The following is a 20,114-nucleotide window of genomic DNA, read 5'->3' as shown; positions in this document are numbered from 1 at the left end:
TATTATCCATTTTATATCTATTTGAAACCATAAAGACCATTCTTTTTTATCAGTCATGAGACTTGAACTCTGGGCCTAGGAGCTGTCCCTCGCTCTTCAGCTCAAGGCCAGTACTCTACCACTTGAGCCACAGCACCACTTCTGGTTTTCTGAGTGGTTTATTGGAGATAAGAGTCACATGTGCTTTCCTGCACCAGCTGGCTTTGAACCATGATCCTCAGATCTCAGCCTCCTGAGTAGCTAGGATTACAGGTGTGAGCCACCAGCACCCAGCTCATAAAGACTATTCTTAGCTCACAAACAGTACCAAAATAATTGTGCACCAGATTTGGAATATGGTGATTGTTCATTGACCCCTGGTCTGTACTACAGACTTCTATAGGAAATAAATTAGAGTGAACCCACTGGAAACTACAATATACCCAAACTGTAAAATATCAAGATACAATGAGCCCAGGAAAGAAAGGCAATTAAGAAAGATATTAGTCACAATGTCTATCTGTTCATTTTGGGTGACAGTACTAGAGCTTGAACTCAGGACCTCAAGTTCGTCTGCTTCTTTGATCACAACTGATGCTACCACTTCAGCTATGCTTCCAATTCTAGCTTTTCTTTTTCTGGCTCATTGAAGATAAGAATATCACAGATTTTTCTGCCCAGGATTTCTTTAGATCACAATCTTCAGATCTCATTCCTCCTGAGTAGCTAGGATTATAGGAGTAAGCCATTAGCATGTGGCACCAATCACAGTATCTATAGTGAAGACTTAAATGATCAAGATTCTTCATAGTAATCACAAAAGATACAGGACATAGATATAAATAAAGCTTCAGTCCTACAAGTAGACTTACAAGTACGCACCAACAAATGGTTGTGTTTGGTCTTCAAGTGAGTGTATTATCTAGTGTCTTGTATTATCTACTGCACTGAGCATTGGTATATGCTCCAAAACTTAATATTAAGTACATTATATTCATAGCTGAGATTCCATATAGGCACTGACAAAAAATGAACAAACTTAATGCTCTGGGTTTTTCTTCCGTTACATCATACATCCTATCTGACTTTTAGGAGCCATCATTTGAATCATCCTAATTAAAAATTAGTATAATTTTTTCTAAACCAGAAACTTTGAAAAAGAATTCCATAATTTTTTTTTAATTTCTAAAACTTTCTGTAAGAAGGACACACTATGAGAGTTAATGGTTTTTGGCTTATTTACATACAAATCAAAGCACAGCAGATTAAATGATAAACTTTTTTTAAAAAATTTCCTTTTTTTCCCATCCTCATCACAGGAACAAAAGATTAGTTATTCAACTACTGGATATAAACTATAAGCAGTTTTTTTTTTAATGCAGAAAGTTACCTAGTACTACTGCCTCACATCTGTAATCCTAACTACTCAAAGAGGCTGAGATCTGAGGACCTTGGTTCAAAGCCAGCTAGGCTAGAATGTCCTGGAGACTCTTATCTCCAATTAACCACTGAAAAACTGGAAGTGGAGCTTTGGCTCAAAGTGGTAGAGAGCTTGTCTTGAGCAAAAATGATCAGGGACAGTGCCCAAGCCCCAAGATCAAGCCCTATGACCAACCAAAAAAATAAAAGTAGTAAGAGTCTATACTACGCAGATGTATACATACATAAATACATATAAATGAATAATATAATTTATATAAACACTTAAATGTGTCATATAGGTTTTCATTTAAAAATGGCAAATAATTTATTTTATCCACGAGGAATCAAATAAGAAAGAAGAATAGGAATATTGAAAAATTAGTATTCAAATAACTGTAAATTGAAAGAAAAAGTACTCCAGATTTATACATTAAGACCTTAAAGAATGTATAATCTGATTCTATATCATAGTGAAGTACCTAACTTGAAATCATTTAGAAAATGTTTCCTTGAAAATAGAATTCAAAACAGGAACCCCTGGAAACATCAAGATATTACTTCATGAAATGTGTACTTCTTTATTTCCTGTAAATTCATAGATTAATATTATTAAATCAAAGAAAAATCATCCAAAACTCATTTTAATTTCCACTAAAGAATTTTATAAATTTCTAAAGCTCACTAGTTAAAATATCAGACAAAAAAAGTCTACTCAACATGTCTGACACTGGTAAACTTTAGCAATCTATGATTTAATGAAAGAGTACAGTTCTTTTGAGAGGATAAACAGAGCAAAGTTCTGGAAGCTGGATGTAATAATATTTCAACCACAAAGTTTATTACACACAGTCCTGTTGCTAAGCATAGAATATCCCAGAGAACCAGAGAAAATGACTATTGCCTGTTTGTAAGGGTTAGAACTCTTTTCTCCTTGATACTTTGACAATAAAATGAAGAATATGTCTCTTGGCATCTTCAAAACATCTTCATTTTTTCATGCTGAATGTCCTTTTTATTACTTATTTAAGAAAACTATCAAGTCCTCAGTTACTAACTTTACAAAGCTGACATAATCTTCAGAGTGGGACACGATTCTCACAGTATGTGATAGAAACTAATTATATAGGATAAGAAAAGAGAAAAGGAAACTGCACTCCAAGGATATTTGGATATAGAGAAATATTTTGGACATCTCCTCAATACTTTGGACATCCACACACTTGTGTATCTGATCTATCAGTTTCAGAAACTCGTTGATCATCACTTTAGAAAGAGGTTTCTTTGTTTTGCAGATTTCACCAAGTAACATGACCATAATTTAACTTGGTAGACTTTCAAATTGAAGGTACAGTGTTTATACAAGTGTGTACAGCAATATTATGACCAGAAAAGTGGAAATATTCGGTTCAAGCTAATTGTTTGACTGCAGGGATAAACATGGTAAAGAAAAAGGTACTTTTATCAGACTAAGGATAAAATGAGTAGTTTATAAACAACAAAAATTCATTTCTCTTCATTGTGGTATCAGGGAAGTTACAAAATCATATATGAAAAGAGTCCATGTTTCGGGATGACTATAGTCTTACTGTTTTCTTACACTGCTGAAAAAATAGAGGTCTCTCTGAGCCTCTTTTATCTGAGCATTAACCCCATATGAGAACTCCACCTTCATAATCAGCTACCTAAGGCCCTATGAAATACCATCATATTAAGGTTTAAGTTTCAACTTAAGAATTGTATGCCTATATATGCATATATGTATTATAACAGTGAGGAAGTATTTTGAACAATAATCTCTAACAAACAAATTCTATTATTTAGAATATTTGCAAAGTGTTAGAAATTAGTTCTCTCTGGAGGTACCTAAGGGATGAACGAATTAGTTAAAACATGGTTCTTTGCAGAAGAACAACAGAAAATTTTATTTTGGTTTATAGCAATAGCAGATAATACTATTTGGACTACTTCTTGTAATAACAGATTGCTCTGATCATTTTATGCTGAGTTGTTTTTAAAAAGGAAATGAGAGAAATAGAACATTTTTTTTCTCAGTCATAAGTATTTTCCTACTCCTTATAATTAAGCTAGATATCAGATGTTTACATTTTTGATAGTCAATCTTGTTCTGCTCCTCTTCTCTAATAAATGTCACTATCTATTTTCAGTGTAGAGTTTCCTCTCCTATCTTTGTTCCTTTGGACAAGGTAGAGTAATTTACAGAAGGTATTGATTCTAGGCTATCCAATGAAATCTTCAAATCAACACAAAAATGCAAGAATGATTCATAATTTTCTGCAAATTTTCTTGCTGCCCAGATGAACAGTTTGCATGCAACCAGGAAATGTGGAATAACTTTCCACATGTAACTCATCTGCTGAATTTCAGTGGCATCATACAAAATGAACATTACACACTGAAATTATTAGTTTTTGTTTTTTGAAAAGAGGACTATTCTCTTTAGTCAAGTTGCAGAAATGAAGAAGCCATGGATGGGACTGTCAACCCAACAGATGTGCATAGAGATTACCTCAATCTAAAAATGAATCAACTTTTTATTTGATGTATTTGTTTTGCTTTTCTCGAAGCAAAATAAATACTGTATCTTAGAGCCTTTGGAAAATACAGTTGCCATTAATCTCCCATTGAGGGAGACTTCTGCATGGGAAGAGACTGATTCTTAGTACAGCAGTATGATTTCATTTGCTATAAATCTTTTTCCAAAATAGCATTCTATCAGGCAGAAGAGTGCCCTTTAGAATTCAGATGAGAAAAAAAAACAAACATTGTACCGTTTCCCATTGAATCTTTGGTTCCTTACTCCCTTTTTTGGTTAAGATGGTGTAAACAGCCTTTCTCTATGCAGCAAGGTGCTTATAACTGAGCATCAGCAATGTGGGTGAGTTAAAACATTCTTTTTAATCTATCTTTTCTCATATCCCCAATCTATCTCCATGGCAGGCCATTACATGGTTTAAATTGGTTCAAAAAAGTTTTCCTTCCATACCATGCAAGGAATTCAAAACATTTGTCTAACTGAATAGACTCACTGCCTAAAAGGTTTTTATCCTCTTTTTACAAATCCATGAACTGAAAGTTAGAGAGATTATTTGCCTGTGTTTATATCAACAAGTCTACAGTGTAACCTAATTTCTAACTTCTCCAAAATATCCTCTTTCCAGTATCTATTTCCATATTCACTGAGTTCTGATATTATTCTTATTTTCTGATTTGTACTTTAATCAACTCATTCCACACATTCTAAGTCAACTCACAAAGAGAAAGTAATAATGCACTGATATGGGAAATGAAAGATGCCACACCAAGAGAAATCAAAAAGTCGTTTTAGCTATACAATGAAGATCATGGCTTGCCTGCCTAAGTGAAGGCCATAAAATTTCTGCCCTAGATTCCCAATGCTAACCTGTGACCCATAAGTGAGGTCATGCACTCTGGTAGGTTCCAGACTAAATAATATTTAGCATCATGTATGAAACACATAGTTTATTAGTGTGACTCATAGCTGAAAATCAGATATATAAATATACTGGAAAAGGAAATTGTACACTTGCAAAAGGAAATATAAGACCTACCTAAAATGGAAAGATAATAGAAAAATTTTAGGAACTAAACATCATAAGACAGAAGGAATCCCTGGGAGGATTTAATGGCCAGAAAAAACTACATACATTGCCCTTTTTTCACGTTAGGTGAAGTACTTGCTGATGCTACATTTATGTCATATAGGAGGAATACAACACAACATCTCTGAAATTGTGACTTCTTCCTTCCATATATATATATATGGAGAGGTATCATTGTGATCCAACAGCACCTTATTAATACCAAAATGTGAACTTGATTATCACTTTCAGATGTCACAGATACTGGTCTTGACTTCAAAAACAAAAAGTAAATAAAACCATCCTTAGTCTCTATACCATACTCATTCCTGTTGTAATATGCTTAGAGATTTGGTTATTTGTGACTTTGTTTGAGTATTTTTCCCCCTATGCTAGGGATCAAACTCAGGATCAAACTCAGAAATATATACATATATATTTCTCCATATACATATATATATATACATATACTTATATATATACATATATATGTATTATATATAGTGTTTTGGTGATACAAAGAGGAACTGAAGAGTTACAGCAAAGACTCTATGTTCCCCTAATTCTCAGACCTTTACTCTCCTTTCACAGAAAGCAATCATATGTACACTGAACCATGTGACCTTTGGCTGGAAATGCTTAAAGACCACCCAGGAAATAGCTTATAACTCTTTCATCCATACTAATCCTCACTCTTTCAAATTGCTAGATTCATCTTTTTAAATGCAAATCTGGTTATTGTCTGAAAACCCTGAAGGATCAGATCTTCCCATTGCTTAAAAACAAGACAAAACAAAACCCAATAAATACAAAAATGTCCCTTGATTCTCACTCTGGTTACAAGCATTCCTTTGCAGCCTTTCTGGTAACATGTTTACTGCTCTCAGGGGCCAATCAGAGACTTTCAATCCTTGCCCTCCAGATGCTTTGTCTTCATGGAAACCCTCTTCCTTTCCCTACATCCTCTTTGTCTAATTTAGTCTCCATTCAGCTTTAATTTTAGTGTTTTGGCACTATCAAACTTTAGTCAGTCTCTTTCTCCTAGATTCAGGTTTGTTTGTCCTTGTAAAATCAATTTTTTATGAATCTCTACCCTTAATCTCTGCTTGCTTTCAGTGTTTGATCAGGTTCCCCATCCTCCACCACCACACCAGGTGATGTCTGACTACATTGACCTCAACTGCTACATTAGTTTAGTCAGAATTCCTTTCACATAAGAGTTTCCTCTTAGTAAGTTCTATCTGGTGAAGGTAACTCTACTATAGATTCCAGATTTGTCCCTGCTGTTTGGAATTTATCTCAGTTTCTCTCCCTATCCTTATCCCTCTGTGATATCCCATTCCAACAAGCTCATACCCTGCAATCACAGCCCTGACTAGTTTTCCTGTATCATGTTTTTAGAACTGTCAGTGAATGGTCTGGGGGTTAACAGTTCAAATTTCACTTCCTCAGGGAAATTGTAACTGACTCTCCTGTTGAAATATATTTGTGGGGCTCCCTAGTCTATGAAAGTTTACTTTCCTTTGTATTTATTACAGTATCCCATATATTTGTGAGATTATTTGATTAATGTTCTTCTTCATTAAGTCAAACATTCCATTAAGGTAGGGATTATGTTTGTTTGGCTCATCCATTAAGGCCTGACATTTTAAGGTATCAGGAAACGTTTGTGAGATAAATGAATGAATCAACATTAAAGAAGATCCTTAATTTTTATTTGTCCCTCCTCATTCCAGAAGTAAAGGTTAATTCTATCCCAGGGTGTATTTTGAACCTGTCCCCCCCTAACCCTTTTAATTTGCCTCCCTAATCTTTTGGCTGGAGAGAAGCCTCACCTAGAGAGTTCAAATAGCATTTCTTTTGCCACAAAGAAACACAATGCATATGAAATAATTTAAATGAATGGTCTGAAAAGAAAATGTAGGAGATGGCCCCAGGAGGTGTATTATTAGAGATGTTCTAGAGAGGAATAGTAGATGACAAGATTCTACATGAGGAAGACCCTACTCCACACCTAAAGTTCTTGCCCATTCAAGATAAGAAATTTGAGGTAAAAATGTCTATTTTTGACAGATTGACCACCAATGAAAGACCCTGACTCATATTTTTTTCCTTGTCTTTCAGATACTGTTACTCTAGTAATGGACTTCCCAGACATTTTGATTTGGTAACCATTTAGTAAATTGGATTCATTCTCAAAGACGATATTGTAGTTTATGTGAGTAACATTTCCAAACCCATTTGATGAATGTAGTTCAAAACAGTAAAGTATTAAGAAACAGAGCCTTTACATTATGATTAGGTCATAATTGTTTTGGATTAGTATCACTAGAGTGGGGACTTACAGGAACTTGCCCATCCTTGCTGGGCCCTTTGAGGACACATTGAAGGATGTCAGACAACATCTTTGAGGAAGGAACCCTTAAGGGACACCAAAACCCTGATTGATTAATCTTAGACTTCTCAGCCTCTAGAATTGAGCAAGAAAATCTTGTTGTAAATTACTTCATTTCAGGTATTTTGTTATAGTAGCTGGAATGAACTATAGCTAATAGTTTAACATACCATCTTAAAACATATTTTAAAAAACTTTTAAAATACTAATTTTCCTTTAAAATAACACTGCAGGTAAAGATTCAAATTTTAGATAAATTTGTAACAGTAATTTCTAGACGATTTTTGCAACCTATATGTAGTGCTAGTTAAAGGCAGCCTCGTTGTTTATCTGAAATCCAAATTTAAGCAGACACCCTGTCTTGAATGTGGCAATCCTGCTTCAGAGATGTCTTTGTTAAAATATAAATTTGATTTGGTGACATTGTTCTACATAGGTATTATTAGCTTAAACATTTATAAAATTATCAAAGAAGATGCCTAAAAGAAATAGCATTTTAAACTAACAGTGCGTGCTTATGAAATGAAAAGAAAGTAGTCTTAGAAATTAAAAACAACAACAACAACAAAAAAACGTAATCAGAATGAAAAGTGAACCATTATGAGCAAAAAATATCTAATCAGTAAAAAAAAAGAAAAAGAAGAAAACACCAAAGCCAGGAAACAGCAGATTAACACATTTAATCTTTCCAGGTGCTTTAGTTTTTATACAGTTCAAGGAACATGTTTCCCCTAAAAAGGATAATCTCCATTTGTTTTCTAGTTTTTCTTTACATCTTCTTTTACATCTAGTTTTCTTTACATCTTCTTCCAAAGTTTTACCAATTAGCTCAGAGCCTCTAGGGAAACTTTTTGGCCCCTCTCAAAATCTGTAATGTGTTAAGATGAAAGTACAAAATATTAAGCTGAGAGAAGGTGCATTTGGTTTTGGATAAAAGGAGAGGGAAGCATTACTGCAACTACACATAGAGATCTCTTTGCTTATTAGAATATGTATTTTGTTTGAAGTTAAATCAAATAGCCAGGCAGGCTCCAATGGCTTACACCTGAAATCATAGCTACTCAGGAGGTTGAGATCTGAGGATCTGGAAGTGGTGCTGTGGCTCACATGGTAGAGTGCTAGTTTTGAGCAAAAGAAGCTTAGGGACAGTGCCTAGGCCCAGAGATCATGTACAAGACGCTATGGTGACAAATGAACTTTACAATTTAGGCCGGGGAAGGGGGTATTGTAGTTGAGGAGGTGGGAGGGATGGGATGGTAGGAGAAAATCAAAGAAGGCAACAATGCTAGATAAGAAATGTACTCATTACCTTGCTCATGTAATTGTAACAATAAAAAACATTAAAAAAAAAAGCTAGAGGAACATAGGTCACATCTCTATGCCTGGCATTTAAAAACAAAATTCAATCTGAAAAAAAGCAAACAAAAAGACTTAAACTCCATATTATTTATATATGGCTTCTGTTAAATGATCACATATGAATTTACAGAGAAAATACAGATAGTTTCCATTCTCTGTTTAATACTACCTAGTGATAATGACAAATTCAGGGATTTTTATTTACCTAGAGATACTTTTGCCTGTTCTCCCTCTTTTCTCTACATCTTCTCTCACAAAAACAACCAAAATGTGTGACTGATAATTGTTTTACACAAAATTTCTGAAAAGATGAAACACTTTGCTACCTAGAGGTAAAATAAGATTTTCCAGGGCTTCTGCATTTAATTACATTTGTGTTCTGGAAAAATCAGTCACTTGAAACAAGAACACTTTTATTTATTTTTTGGAATGTTTTTATTATCTTCAAGTAGTTGTACAAAGGAGGTACCATTCAACAAAGCAGCTTCTGAATACAGTGCATGTTGATCAATATCACCCCTTTCAACATTCTCACCCACCTCTCCCATCACACCCTTTCCTTTACTGTTCTTAATATTTTGGTTATGCATTGATTTTTTTTCTATGGCCACTTAACAAAACAGTGTATGTATACCAGACCTCTTGATCTGTGACATCACTTCAACATTTTCACCCCCCTTCGGACCCATACCTTCCCTTACTTTTCTCAATTCTGTAATAGATACAATGAAATCTTGCCTGCATTTTCTTCCCTTCATTTTTCTACCCCTCTCTCCTTCGTCCTATCTTCCCCTCTTGTATGTAACCCATCTTCTCATATTTACTTTGCTGGGCTTAAACCTAATCTTTCTGAAGAATTATATTATTTGAGCTCTCCATACATCCCAATATACTTCAATTAATTCATTTATAACCACTTGCATATTACCCAGTGTGTTTACTTATGGATGTGTAGGTACATTCTAGCCACCACAAATGAGGGAAACCATACAAAATAGAATTCTACTCATCTATCAAAAAAATGCTATTGTACTATCTGTAAGGAAATAGAAAAGTTATATTAAGTGAAGTCAGCCAGACCCAACAAGAACATTTAATGACATTCTTCCTCACAGGCCCATTCCCCTGCTCCCTCCCCCCCTCATTCCCCACCCAACACAGTGCTCCCTACCTATGTAGGAAGATTTGCTGGTCAGGCCATAGGACATTGGTGAACATTTACCCGAAATGATAAATTAAGACAGGAGGGGAAGGCAGTCCTAGCAATATAAGGAGTACAGATGCTGTCTAGTATATGGATGTCTACATATAAACCTATGTAGCTTACCATTTAATTTTTAAGAAATAGTTTTAATCAAATCGTTGGCCTTGCCTGAGCAGCCTTAGAAGCTTTCTACACAGGTCCTGCTGTGAAATATGCCCCTCCCCCACCCTACATGTCACACTTTCCTTAGCGCTCCTTGTTTTTCAAGTTTGCTAGGCAATACTTGCATGTCATTAGAAAAGTCACATTTTGAGGTCTCTTAAACCAGCATAGATAAATTTTGTGTTTCCAGAATAATGCATTCTGCCCCAAAAGACAGCCATGAACATTTATCTGTTTTCTTTGTTTTATTTGTATGCCCTGTGGTTCTGAAATAATCTCTCTTTTCTATTTCACTTGATCACACTCCAGATACACTGTTTGATACTTCCCAGGTCTCTAAGCCAGCACAGAAATGTGTTTTCCATTACTGCTCACATCTCTGCTTGCCTAGGCAGATTTTATTTATTTATTTATTTATTTACAGGTGCTTCAGCTTTTGCCGTTCAATGAACCTGCTCTGAGAAGTGAATAAAATCAGTTTGTTTCCTTGTTCCTTTTGCGTCTTTTCCCAAGAACATTTGATTCCTGTTTTAGATACTCCTGAACTGTTATCTAGTCAAGATGGAGCAGAAGTCTGAACCAGGAAGAGTGCTATTTCATAGGAAAAAAGAAACAATTTTGTTTCCATTAAGGCTATCAACCAGGGGTGGGGATGAGGTGGGAAGGTAAGGACCAAAAAGCAAAACAGAACTAAATTAAAATGAAGCAAAATGAAATAAAACGCAGTGGATCATCACATCTCTTTTATTTGGGGTAGGAAAAGAAAACTTCTTCTCACAGCTTGGAAAGCTCTACTTGATATCTTGTCCATTCCTTATCTGTTCCATATCAGTTTTTCCATTACTTTTAACTTTACCTTTTGCCTAATTTTTATATAATCATGTAGGCATTTTTACTTTCCTGAGAGAGTAAAAACAAAATGCCAAATGTACTCAGGACATTCATCCTCATTCTTTTATATTCCCCACATGGCATTATTTTGATAACACATGTTATAATTCTAGCTTCTGAAAAATAACTGATAGAGTGTCATCCCCAGGGATTCTGACTCAAACAACAAATGTCTTCCACCATATTTACATACAGGTAACCCTCAGGGCTATACTGGGACATTTTAATTGACAATTATCTCCTAATTCTTTATCTAAAAATCAGGCCACTGACTTCCCAGGGGTATCTTACTCTTAAATGATAAAAGCAGTTTGTTCCTTTATAATTCTGCTTTACTCAAAGATTTTGTACATAAATTTTACACACTGTAAGTCAAATAACAAATAGAAAATAAATATAACTGAGCAAGGGCAATTACTACAGGGAAGATCACATGGTAGCCGTAGGAATATCAGGATCTGCAGTATCATTTTAGCCAATCATTTTGCCCTAAATTGCTCCTTTACTATTGTCCTCAGTTTAAACATAAAAACCATCAGTTGTGTAATATTCCAAGTCCATAAAACCAACAACTACTAGCTGAAAAAAAATGGAAGACTATTTCTGGTAGTGCCCCCTGAGATATAGTACTCTTGGGAAATTTCCCAAGTTGTCTATTGGGGACTACAGAGAATTTCATCCTCAACAAAATTTTACAGTAAATAAAGTAATGAGCTTCTCATGGTTGTTTCTTCTAATGATCCTCAATGGGACCCAAGGGTATAATTCCAAAGTACAATTCAGTAAAAACAATTCTGTACAAGAAGTTGTAGGCAAGTATGGTGGTAGAAACGAGAGAAATTAAAGTGATTATTTTGTGCATTTTTTCTATGCTTACAGTTCATTCCAAGAAGAGATTTTAAAATATCTAGAGCAATATTTTCTCTTGCATGTTCATAGTTGCTGGATCTTTCTAAATGACTATGATCTCTATGCATAAAATAGTGACTCTGAGCCATACAGAGTTTGATACCAAACACTGTCCATCTTTAAACATATTTGTTTCAGAGATGACAGTAGTTATTCAAATATAATGGATAGACTTAAACAGAAATACTACAATCTGTTAGATTCCTGTTACTGTAACAAAGATCTGAGGGAATCTATAGAGAGATAATGTTTATTTTGGCACACCATTTTGAAAGCTTCAGACCATGATGTATTGGTTCCATGGTGGGAGCATGTAGTAGAGCAAAACTTCTCAGCTCGCAGTCAGGGAACAGAAAGGGAAGCAGGAAGTGGCTAGGATCGCACATTCCTTTCTCAAGGTAAACAGCCTAACCACCCAAAGACTTCCCATGAGGCTTCATTTCTTAGGATTTCTAGCAGCTCCTATTAGCATCAAGCTGGGACCAAACCTCTAACAACTAGGTCTTTAGGGTACAATCAAGATCCCAGTCATACAAACCTTGCTCTTCCTGGTCCACAGTCATATACAGAAATAAGCTTTCTTTCAATCTTGTTTTCCCAAAATGTGCGTCTGTCATGAAGCAACATTCTCAGAAATAGTGTTTTCTAATTGTTTATGTCATTAGTAAACCCTAGAAGTGTGATGCATAGTGTACAACTGTCTTATCTACCTAAACAGATGATAAAAGGAAGTTCTTAGCATAGAAGACTCTGAGCTGCAATGTAGACATGAGCATAAAGCTAAAGTTTTCCAGTTTTATTATTTTTTATTTGAGAAAAAAGTAAGTCGATTGATAATGTGCTATAGAAATGTGAGGATTTGTTTCTTCATTATAGAATTTAAAAAAAGCAATTCTGGGACAATTTTATGAAGATGAGTTGGAAACATTGAGATTGAATGGAACATGGGTAATAGATAACTCAGATTCATAGGTTTATTGAGAAGAATGCAAATCACTTCATTAAGGATATCAGGATGAACACCATACAAAGAACTATTTTAATCCAGAAGTTAGTATATGAATTCTTTGATGGTGATTTTCATAGAAAGGAAACATTTTCCAAATATAATGTTTATAATGAATTTGGCAGATCAAGCCAATAAAAATATTTAATTTCCAGAGGTGAGATTTTCATCGATGACTGCAATATTACAGTTGGACATTAAACCCTCAAAAACTGAGATGAATGTAAAAATAAGTAATGTGCCTATACTTATGAATAGGTAAGAGTTTTGAAATTTTTGAAAAACTATCTGTATCCTACCTTTTCATATTAAAAATATCATGTCCTAATTTCTTCATAGTTCATCAAAAGAAGATGTAATATTCTTTATGGTCTTATAATTTTGACCATCTATGGAAAAGCAGCACAATTTTCTAGTAATTGCTGTTTTTCCTTTTGTTAGCTTTAGTGTTGATAGACACATAATGTACAGTAACCAGCGTTAGGATATTTTCATCAAAACAGAATGATTTAAAAAATAAAAAGAAGAATTTGCCTGGGAGTACATCTGCGGTCCTGTCATATCTTTGTATTCAAATCTCAGTTTTTCCTTGATATCCTTTCATAAAAGATATCCCAGATCTTTCCTCATGCAGATATGTATTTCTTTGTGCTGAAATTAAGTAAGTTCTTCTAGGAAAGCAGGTTTAAAATGGTGACCTGCAACTCTTGCTAAAGAAGACACCAGACCAACAGATAATGTTTTTTATTCTGTCTTTCTCTCTCTTTTTCTTCCTTCCTTCCTTTCTTTCCTTCTTTCTTTCTTCCTTTTTATTTTTTTTTTAAATTTTTGCTTATAGGACAGGAGCTCTACCACTAGAGCCATACCTTTATACTGATTAGAAAAGTACACAAGAGCATTATACTGATTAGAAAGCTTGGAACATTTCACTTGCTGATCAAGTAAAGTCTTGGACCTCCTCAAAAATGTCACCCTTTGTCACCTTGTTAGAAGAATAACCTTAGTGACTGTAGGAAGACATTTTAGAATTCTCAACTATTGAGTCCTTTATTTCAGCTTGTGCACTGATTCTTACTGGAACAATTTTCTGTCCTGTTTATAATCTTCCTTTCCTTCATCCTGAGTCTATTCACCTGCCTTCAAAATTTGTTTCATATTCCCTTCCTAAAAAGTTACATCAGCCTGTCCCTACTTACCTTCAATTACACATTCTTTATTGTGTTCTAACTAATTTTTTGAGTGTAATATTAAGATCTTGAACTAAAATCAAGGTATTATTACTTTCTCACAGAGCCAGGATGTTTTGATTTGTTTAAGTTGCTCTTTTGTTCCATCAAATTAATTATTTATTCAAGAGCTGCCTCTGGTAAAATGGAAACGTGAAGTTGTCATAATAATCTTTTAGATAGACCTTCTAAAGAGAAAAAAATTAAAAAGATAAAGCCTGTGCTGAAATACAAACAAACAAGACAAAAGATACACCTTTGATAAGAATAATAATAATAAAATTATTTGAGTGCTTCATTAGCTCCTTTTCAATTTTTTAACAGAAGAACCACCAATACCTAACTTACCGAAACAACAGTTTGTAAATGGGAATATTTCAATTTTGTGACATCAGAGCTTGGTAAATCATAAAGTCACAACGTTTCAGCTTAGTGTTTAGTGTGGCTAAAAAAACCCGTTGTTTTTTTTTTTTTGGTTTTTGGCTTTTTCTTGAGACAAGACTAAAAAATTCTATTGGATCTCTCCATCTCTCCTTTTTTTCCTTTTGTTCTGATTCTGGGCAGCTGTTCAGAACAGATAGACTCCCTCCAGCAGATGACATTAGTCATAAACTGTTTCCCCAGGCATCTTGATAAAAATTCAAGTTGCCAAAACATTGACTATTAATACATAAGCAGAATAGCTCTCCTTTGAAGAGCAAAACCATCTTTGACAGATAGTTGCCTAAAATGCAGAACCTTAGCTGACACTTCCTTCTAAAGTACTCTTGAAAAATAAATAAACAAATACAAATAAGACCTCTGGCCTTGTTGCGTTTAAAGGTGTTGAGATAGAAACTAGTATGGAGTGGTGGAATCTTTGAGAGGTGGATATGGTAGGAACAGTGACTCACAGGAATAGAGCTGTTCTTCAAAAGTTGGATTCATGCCTATGCAGTAGGTAAAGTGAGTCTACCTTATGGGTTGACCTGCTTTTCCTTCAATTACTTTACCAAACTATAATGTAGACAAAAAGTCCTTACTAGAGATATGTACAATGGTGTTTGAATTTTCTAGTTCCAGAATTTTGTTTCAAACTAAGCTTTTTGGTTTGTTTGGTTGGGCTTTTGTGAAAAGGAGCCCCAAAATGTATCCCAAGCTGACCTTTTGATAGTTGGGATTTTAGGCATGAACAGTCATGCCTGCCTTCAATTAAACTTGCCTTCTTTATACATGATCTACATCAGATGTTCTGTTCTAGAATTAAACTAAACTAAGAGAGTCCTTCCATAAGTTAGGCATCTCCTTAGAATTTTCTGATATCCAATAGAGGCTATGCTAAGGAATTTCTGGTGTACTCTCTACTACAAGCAGAGATGTTAGGAATATCCCCTTATTCGGTACAGAACGTATCCATATCCAATTAATCAAATTTACGGATATTAATGCATAGAATTGTAATTCATTGTTTTTTTTATTTTCAAGATAGGGCAATCAAATTAGAATATGTGTGTGAGTGGAATCAGTATGTCAGTGTTTCAAAAGCTGTGCTTAATAGAAAGCTAACAATGATCGTCAGTCGGTTTATTAACTTTCAAAGCAAAACAGCTGATAGCAAGAAAAAATTGCTATTATACATTGTTAGGAATTTTCTTTTATATGGTGAGAGACCTACCTGTCCAGAAAACCAATCAATCAAAAGGTGGTTTGATGACCATGAAATCAGAAAAACAAGTGGATAATTGAGCTAGATCAAAAATTCACTGGCAGAGGTTAAGACAATAGAGCACATCCATAGAAACTTCAAAATTCTCATATTATATTGGTCCATTAGAAGCATTTGCCCAACTTTTGCTTTTGAGTATCCTTTTTAAGTGTCTTTAAGTTTGTCTTTTCTTATTAATGTTATCTTTCTTAAAAATATTAAACCATTTAATCAGAAATGGTCCCTTTGGTCTAAAAGCAATTCTAGTTCTCAAAAGTAACTGATTCATTATGTCGATTTTATAGTGTAATTCTCAGAAGGCAATCATTTCTTTATTTCCAAGTTCTTGGGGGACTCTGCACTGTAGCTCCAAGAACAGACAACACTGTATTTTTAGCACCTATTGTAGTGGGATGAAAATCAGGTTAGGAATCAAGAGAGTTGAGTTTGGGTTGAATCTCTGACACTTAACTAATTTTGTGACCTTGGGCAGGATGTGTAATTGCCTTCATTTGCAAAATAAAGAAAATAATACCTATATAATCTACCACAAACATTATTAGCCAGCACAAAATTACATTATCTATCATGATACTTTTATATTTTTTCATCATCATTATTTATTGACCATCATATATATATATATATATATATATATATATATATATATATATATACATATATTACAGAGACTCAGATTTAGTGAGAAAAACAGAGAGAAAAAAAAATCTTGCCCTATAGCATATAGATTCTGGACACTTTACTGATGAAAAAATAAAAAACAAAAAAGAGTAAAGGCAGGAATTAAAAATAGAAAACATCATGTGCGGATAATAGTGCTGCAATATAAAGTATGGTGACAGTGGCACTGAGCATTCCAGGAGAACTTTCCTTGAAAAAATTAATTCAAGTTGCCTTACTCCAAGCTTCTTTCGAATGAACCAGCAACTTAGTAGAAAGCATAATTCTAAAGATATTCCTGACAGATTTCTTTCCCTTTGTTATTCAACCAGGTACTACTGTGGAGGAGCTCCTCAGATTTAATCAAAATCTCTTGTCAATTGATCTTACAATAGGAAAGTGACCTTCCATTATAGAGATGGGTCAATCTAAATACACTGTTCCTTTAAGAGAAAATGCTCCTTGGTACTCATGAAGCTAAAATATACATTGGGCTTAAAATCGAAATCATGATCCAGAAACATTTAAAATGAATTGGGTTATTTTGCCTGAATATGCTGTATGTCTTCTTCTAGACCATTTTCTGTTTAGTCATATAAACTAGTCCTAAATTACAGAGCCAGAAGTGCCTAATGTTTTGTTCAAAGGCTCATAACATTTTTTTAGTAAAACTATATGATAAGCTTGGTACTAAAATTAATATAATATTAATGAAACCATTAATAGGCAACGGGCACAGAAACAACCCATGATATGTACAATTTTGAGATACAGCATCTTATCTACTATAGAACAGCATAATTAACATTTAACCTTCAATAACAGACAAATAATGTTGCTAACGTTTTAACATAACCAACCAAATTGACTCTTAATTGGTTGAAAAGATTATTACAGTAATGAATTGAAGAGTATACTAGAAAATAATCACCATCAATTATGCTGGACAAAGTCTTCATAATTTATTCTGGGGATATATTTTCACCTTTTGATTTGCAAAGTTACTTAATATTATTATTCCATTAAAAAAGCTAATTTACAAAACCAGATCAGTAGAAAGACATCATCATATAAATATGTATTCCAGAAATCAAATTGGGATGGGGTATTGAGGTTCAAAGATAATTATGTCAGTTACCACTTGCAGACATCAAATTATGGATTTTTTACCCAAATATTAATTTAGTGAGCAAAATAGCAAGATGATTTGTTTAAATACAAAATACACTATTTATTTATGTATAATAATGAGATTACAAAATGGCTACAAAAGCTAAATGACAGTGCCCAGGCCCTGTGTTCAAGCCCTAATACTAGTAACAAAAACAAGATGGCTACATATGATCTTCACCCATTGTCCTTGTGAATCCCCTCTCACCTTGAGTAGAGTCAAACCCTATGACATACGATAAAGCAAGCAATAAGAGAGTGTGACTGCCAAGTCTGTTTAAATAACATTGCTATTTCTATTTGCTCTTGGAATGTAACAGGGTGCTGTATTGAACATACAAGCAGCTCTGCAGACAGACCTAGCAGGGAGGATTTGAAGCCTGGGGCCAGCATCCTCTTGTCAGTCCTGTGGGTAAAAGACCTTGGATACAGCTTGCTATAGCTTTGGATTTGGTTTGCAGTGTGTCCTCAAATGTGCAGTTTGAGAGGCTTGATCCTCACTGTGGTGATATAAAGATAGTGATATCGTTAAAGGATGGAGACTAGTCAGAGGTCATTGGGGGCCCTTACCCACAAAGGAATAAAGACAGTTCTCAGGGGATGCTGAATTAGTTCCCATGAGAGGGTTGCTACACAGCGAGCAAACCTAGTCTATGCCCTTGCTCTGATCCTATCTATTGATGTGTGCTCCCCAGTATCTCTCCTCTTTCCCTCTCTCTCTCTGTCTCTCTTTCTCTGCATCTGTCTCTGTCTCTCTTTCTTTGTCTCTGTCTCTCTCTGTCTCTCTCTCTTTCTCTCTCTCTGTCTCTGTCTGTCTGTCTGTCTCTCTCTCACACACACATACATACAAACCACACAGAGTCCCACAGAAGCATACACCTGCTGCTGTGACATTATCTGCCCTGAGGTTGAAGGGCAGTGCTCTACCACTTGAACCACAGCACCACTTCCAGCTTTTTCAAATGGAGATTCTCAGATCACAGTCTCCTGAGTTGCTAGGATTACATGCATGAGCAACCAGTGCCCATATTCAAATTCTTTTCTTTATAAAACAGCCCAACCATGAGTATCTCATTATAATAACAGAAACAAACTAGTAGATAGACTATCCTTTCACGTTAATTTATATGATTAGATGGACTGATGGACTTAAGGGGTTTTCCCACCATAGCCTCCTGAATGATAGTTGTATGTCACCCAGAAAACTTACTCCTTTACCTCCTGTCTTCATTTGAACTACTATAATAAAAATTCCTTAAGCCAAGAGGTTTGTAAGCAAGAGGAATTTATTTCTGACAGTTCTGGGAGCTGTGAAATGCAAGTCATGGCATTGTGGATAAGGTGTGTTGTGAGAGTCCATTGATTCACCAATAATATTTTTACAATGTATTCATCTGAGGAAAGAGGAATTGTGTTCTTAAATCACTTGTATAAAAATAACATTATACTTAAGGGATCTGCTGTTGTATCCTAATCACCGGCCAGAGTCCCCAACTCCTAACATTATCACCATGGAAGGCACGAATTCAAAGTCTGAACTGGTAGAGATATCACAGTTAATGATACACCCCCTTCACCTTTCTACTACAAATTTAAACAAGGGCCATTTAAACCATGCCATTTTGTAATAAAGAGTATTAAGGAGTATGTTGATTTGTAAAGACATGGATCTTGATGTTGCTGACTCTTCCTACCAATCCAGTTTTAAATATCATCCTCTCTCTCTCTCTCTCTCTCTCTCTCTCTCTCTCTCTGTGCATGGACATGCTCACACATACACATGCACATGCCGTTCCTCAGGGCCTCCCACTCAGGGCCTCTTTCAAGGTTGGTTCTCTACTATTTGAGTCACACCTCCACTTCTGGCCTTTTACTGGTTAACTAGAAATGAGAATCTCACAAATATTTCCAGCTTACAGTCCTTAGTTCGCAACCTCCTTGGTCGTCAGGATTATAGGAATGAGCCACTAGTGACTGATTAAATATCAACTTTTGGCTTATTTTCCCATAGGACCTGCCTACCAACTAAAAGAGAGTCATTATTTCTTATTCTACTACATCAAGGTCATTTTTTAATATTCTTCCTGGCATGTGCAGTTGAGGAAGAGAGATTTTATCTTCTCTTTTCTAAGTCATACAACCAGGATCTGGCATATCATGGAAGCACACTAAAAAATAAACAAAACAAAGCTAATCATACTCTTCTTTTTGTTCAGAATAAATAAATGATGTATGCAGCAAAGCTCACTTATTTTTCTTTGGAACTGCTTTCTACCAAAGTTCTCTGGACCCACCATTTGCTCCTATCTCTTTTCATCAAACTCAACCTCATGATCACATTATCATCAATGAAAGTTTTCTGTAGTAGGAACAATTGGCAAATTTGCCAAGCCCTCTGAAACTTCT

At 34.8% G+C, this 20,114-nt stretch overlaps 1 protein-coding gene across 6 annotated transcripts in view; it reads right to left on the bottom strand.

Annotated features, from left to right (window-relative positions):
• The window catches only part of Robo2 (roundabout guidance receptor 2), a 513,941-nt gene that overhangs the window by 240,707 nt on the left and 253,120 nt on the right, over positions 1-20,114 (bottom strand). Inside the window, exon 1 of one of the 6 annotated variants that reach the window (XM_042676833.1) lies at positions 6,188-6,246. The exons of the other annotated variants lie outside the window; for them this stretch is intronic. Within the exon in view, the coding sequence (XP_042532767.1) occupies position 6,188 (1 nt within the window). The 5' untranslated portion in view covers positions 6,189-6,246. Of the gene's footprint in view, positions 1-6,187; positions 6,247-20,114 lie in introns of those variants that run through there. 6 annotated transcript variants of the gene reach the window in all.

This window comes from Dipodomys spectabilis, unplaced genomic scaffold (assembly GCF_019054845.1).
Source record: "Dipodomys spectabilis isolate Male_0828 unplaced genomic scaffold, ASM1905484v1 ptg000032l, whole genome shotgun sequence".
NCBI lineage: Eukaryota > Metazoa > Chordata > Mammalia > Rodentia > Heteromyidae > Dipodomys > Dipodomys spectabilis.
The sequence above is the reverse complement of the archived record's forward strand: the minus strand, read 5'-3'. Positions and strand labels throughout refer to the sequence as shown.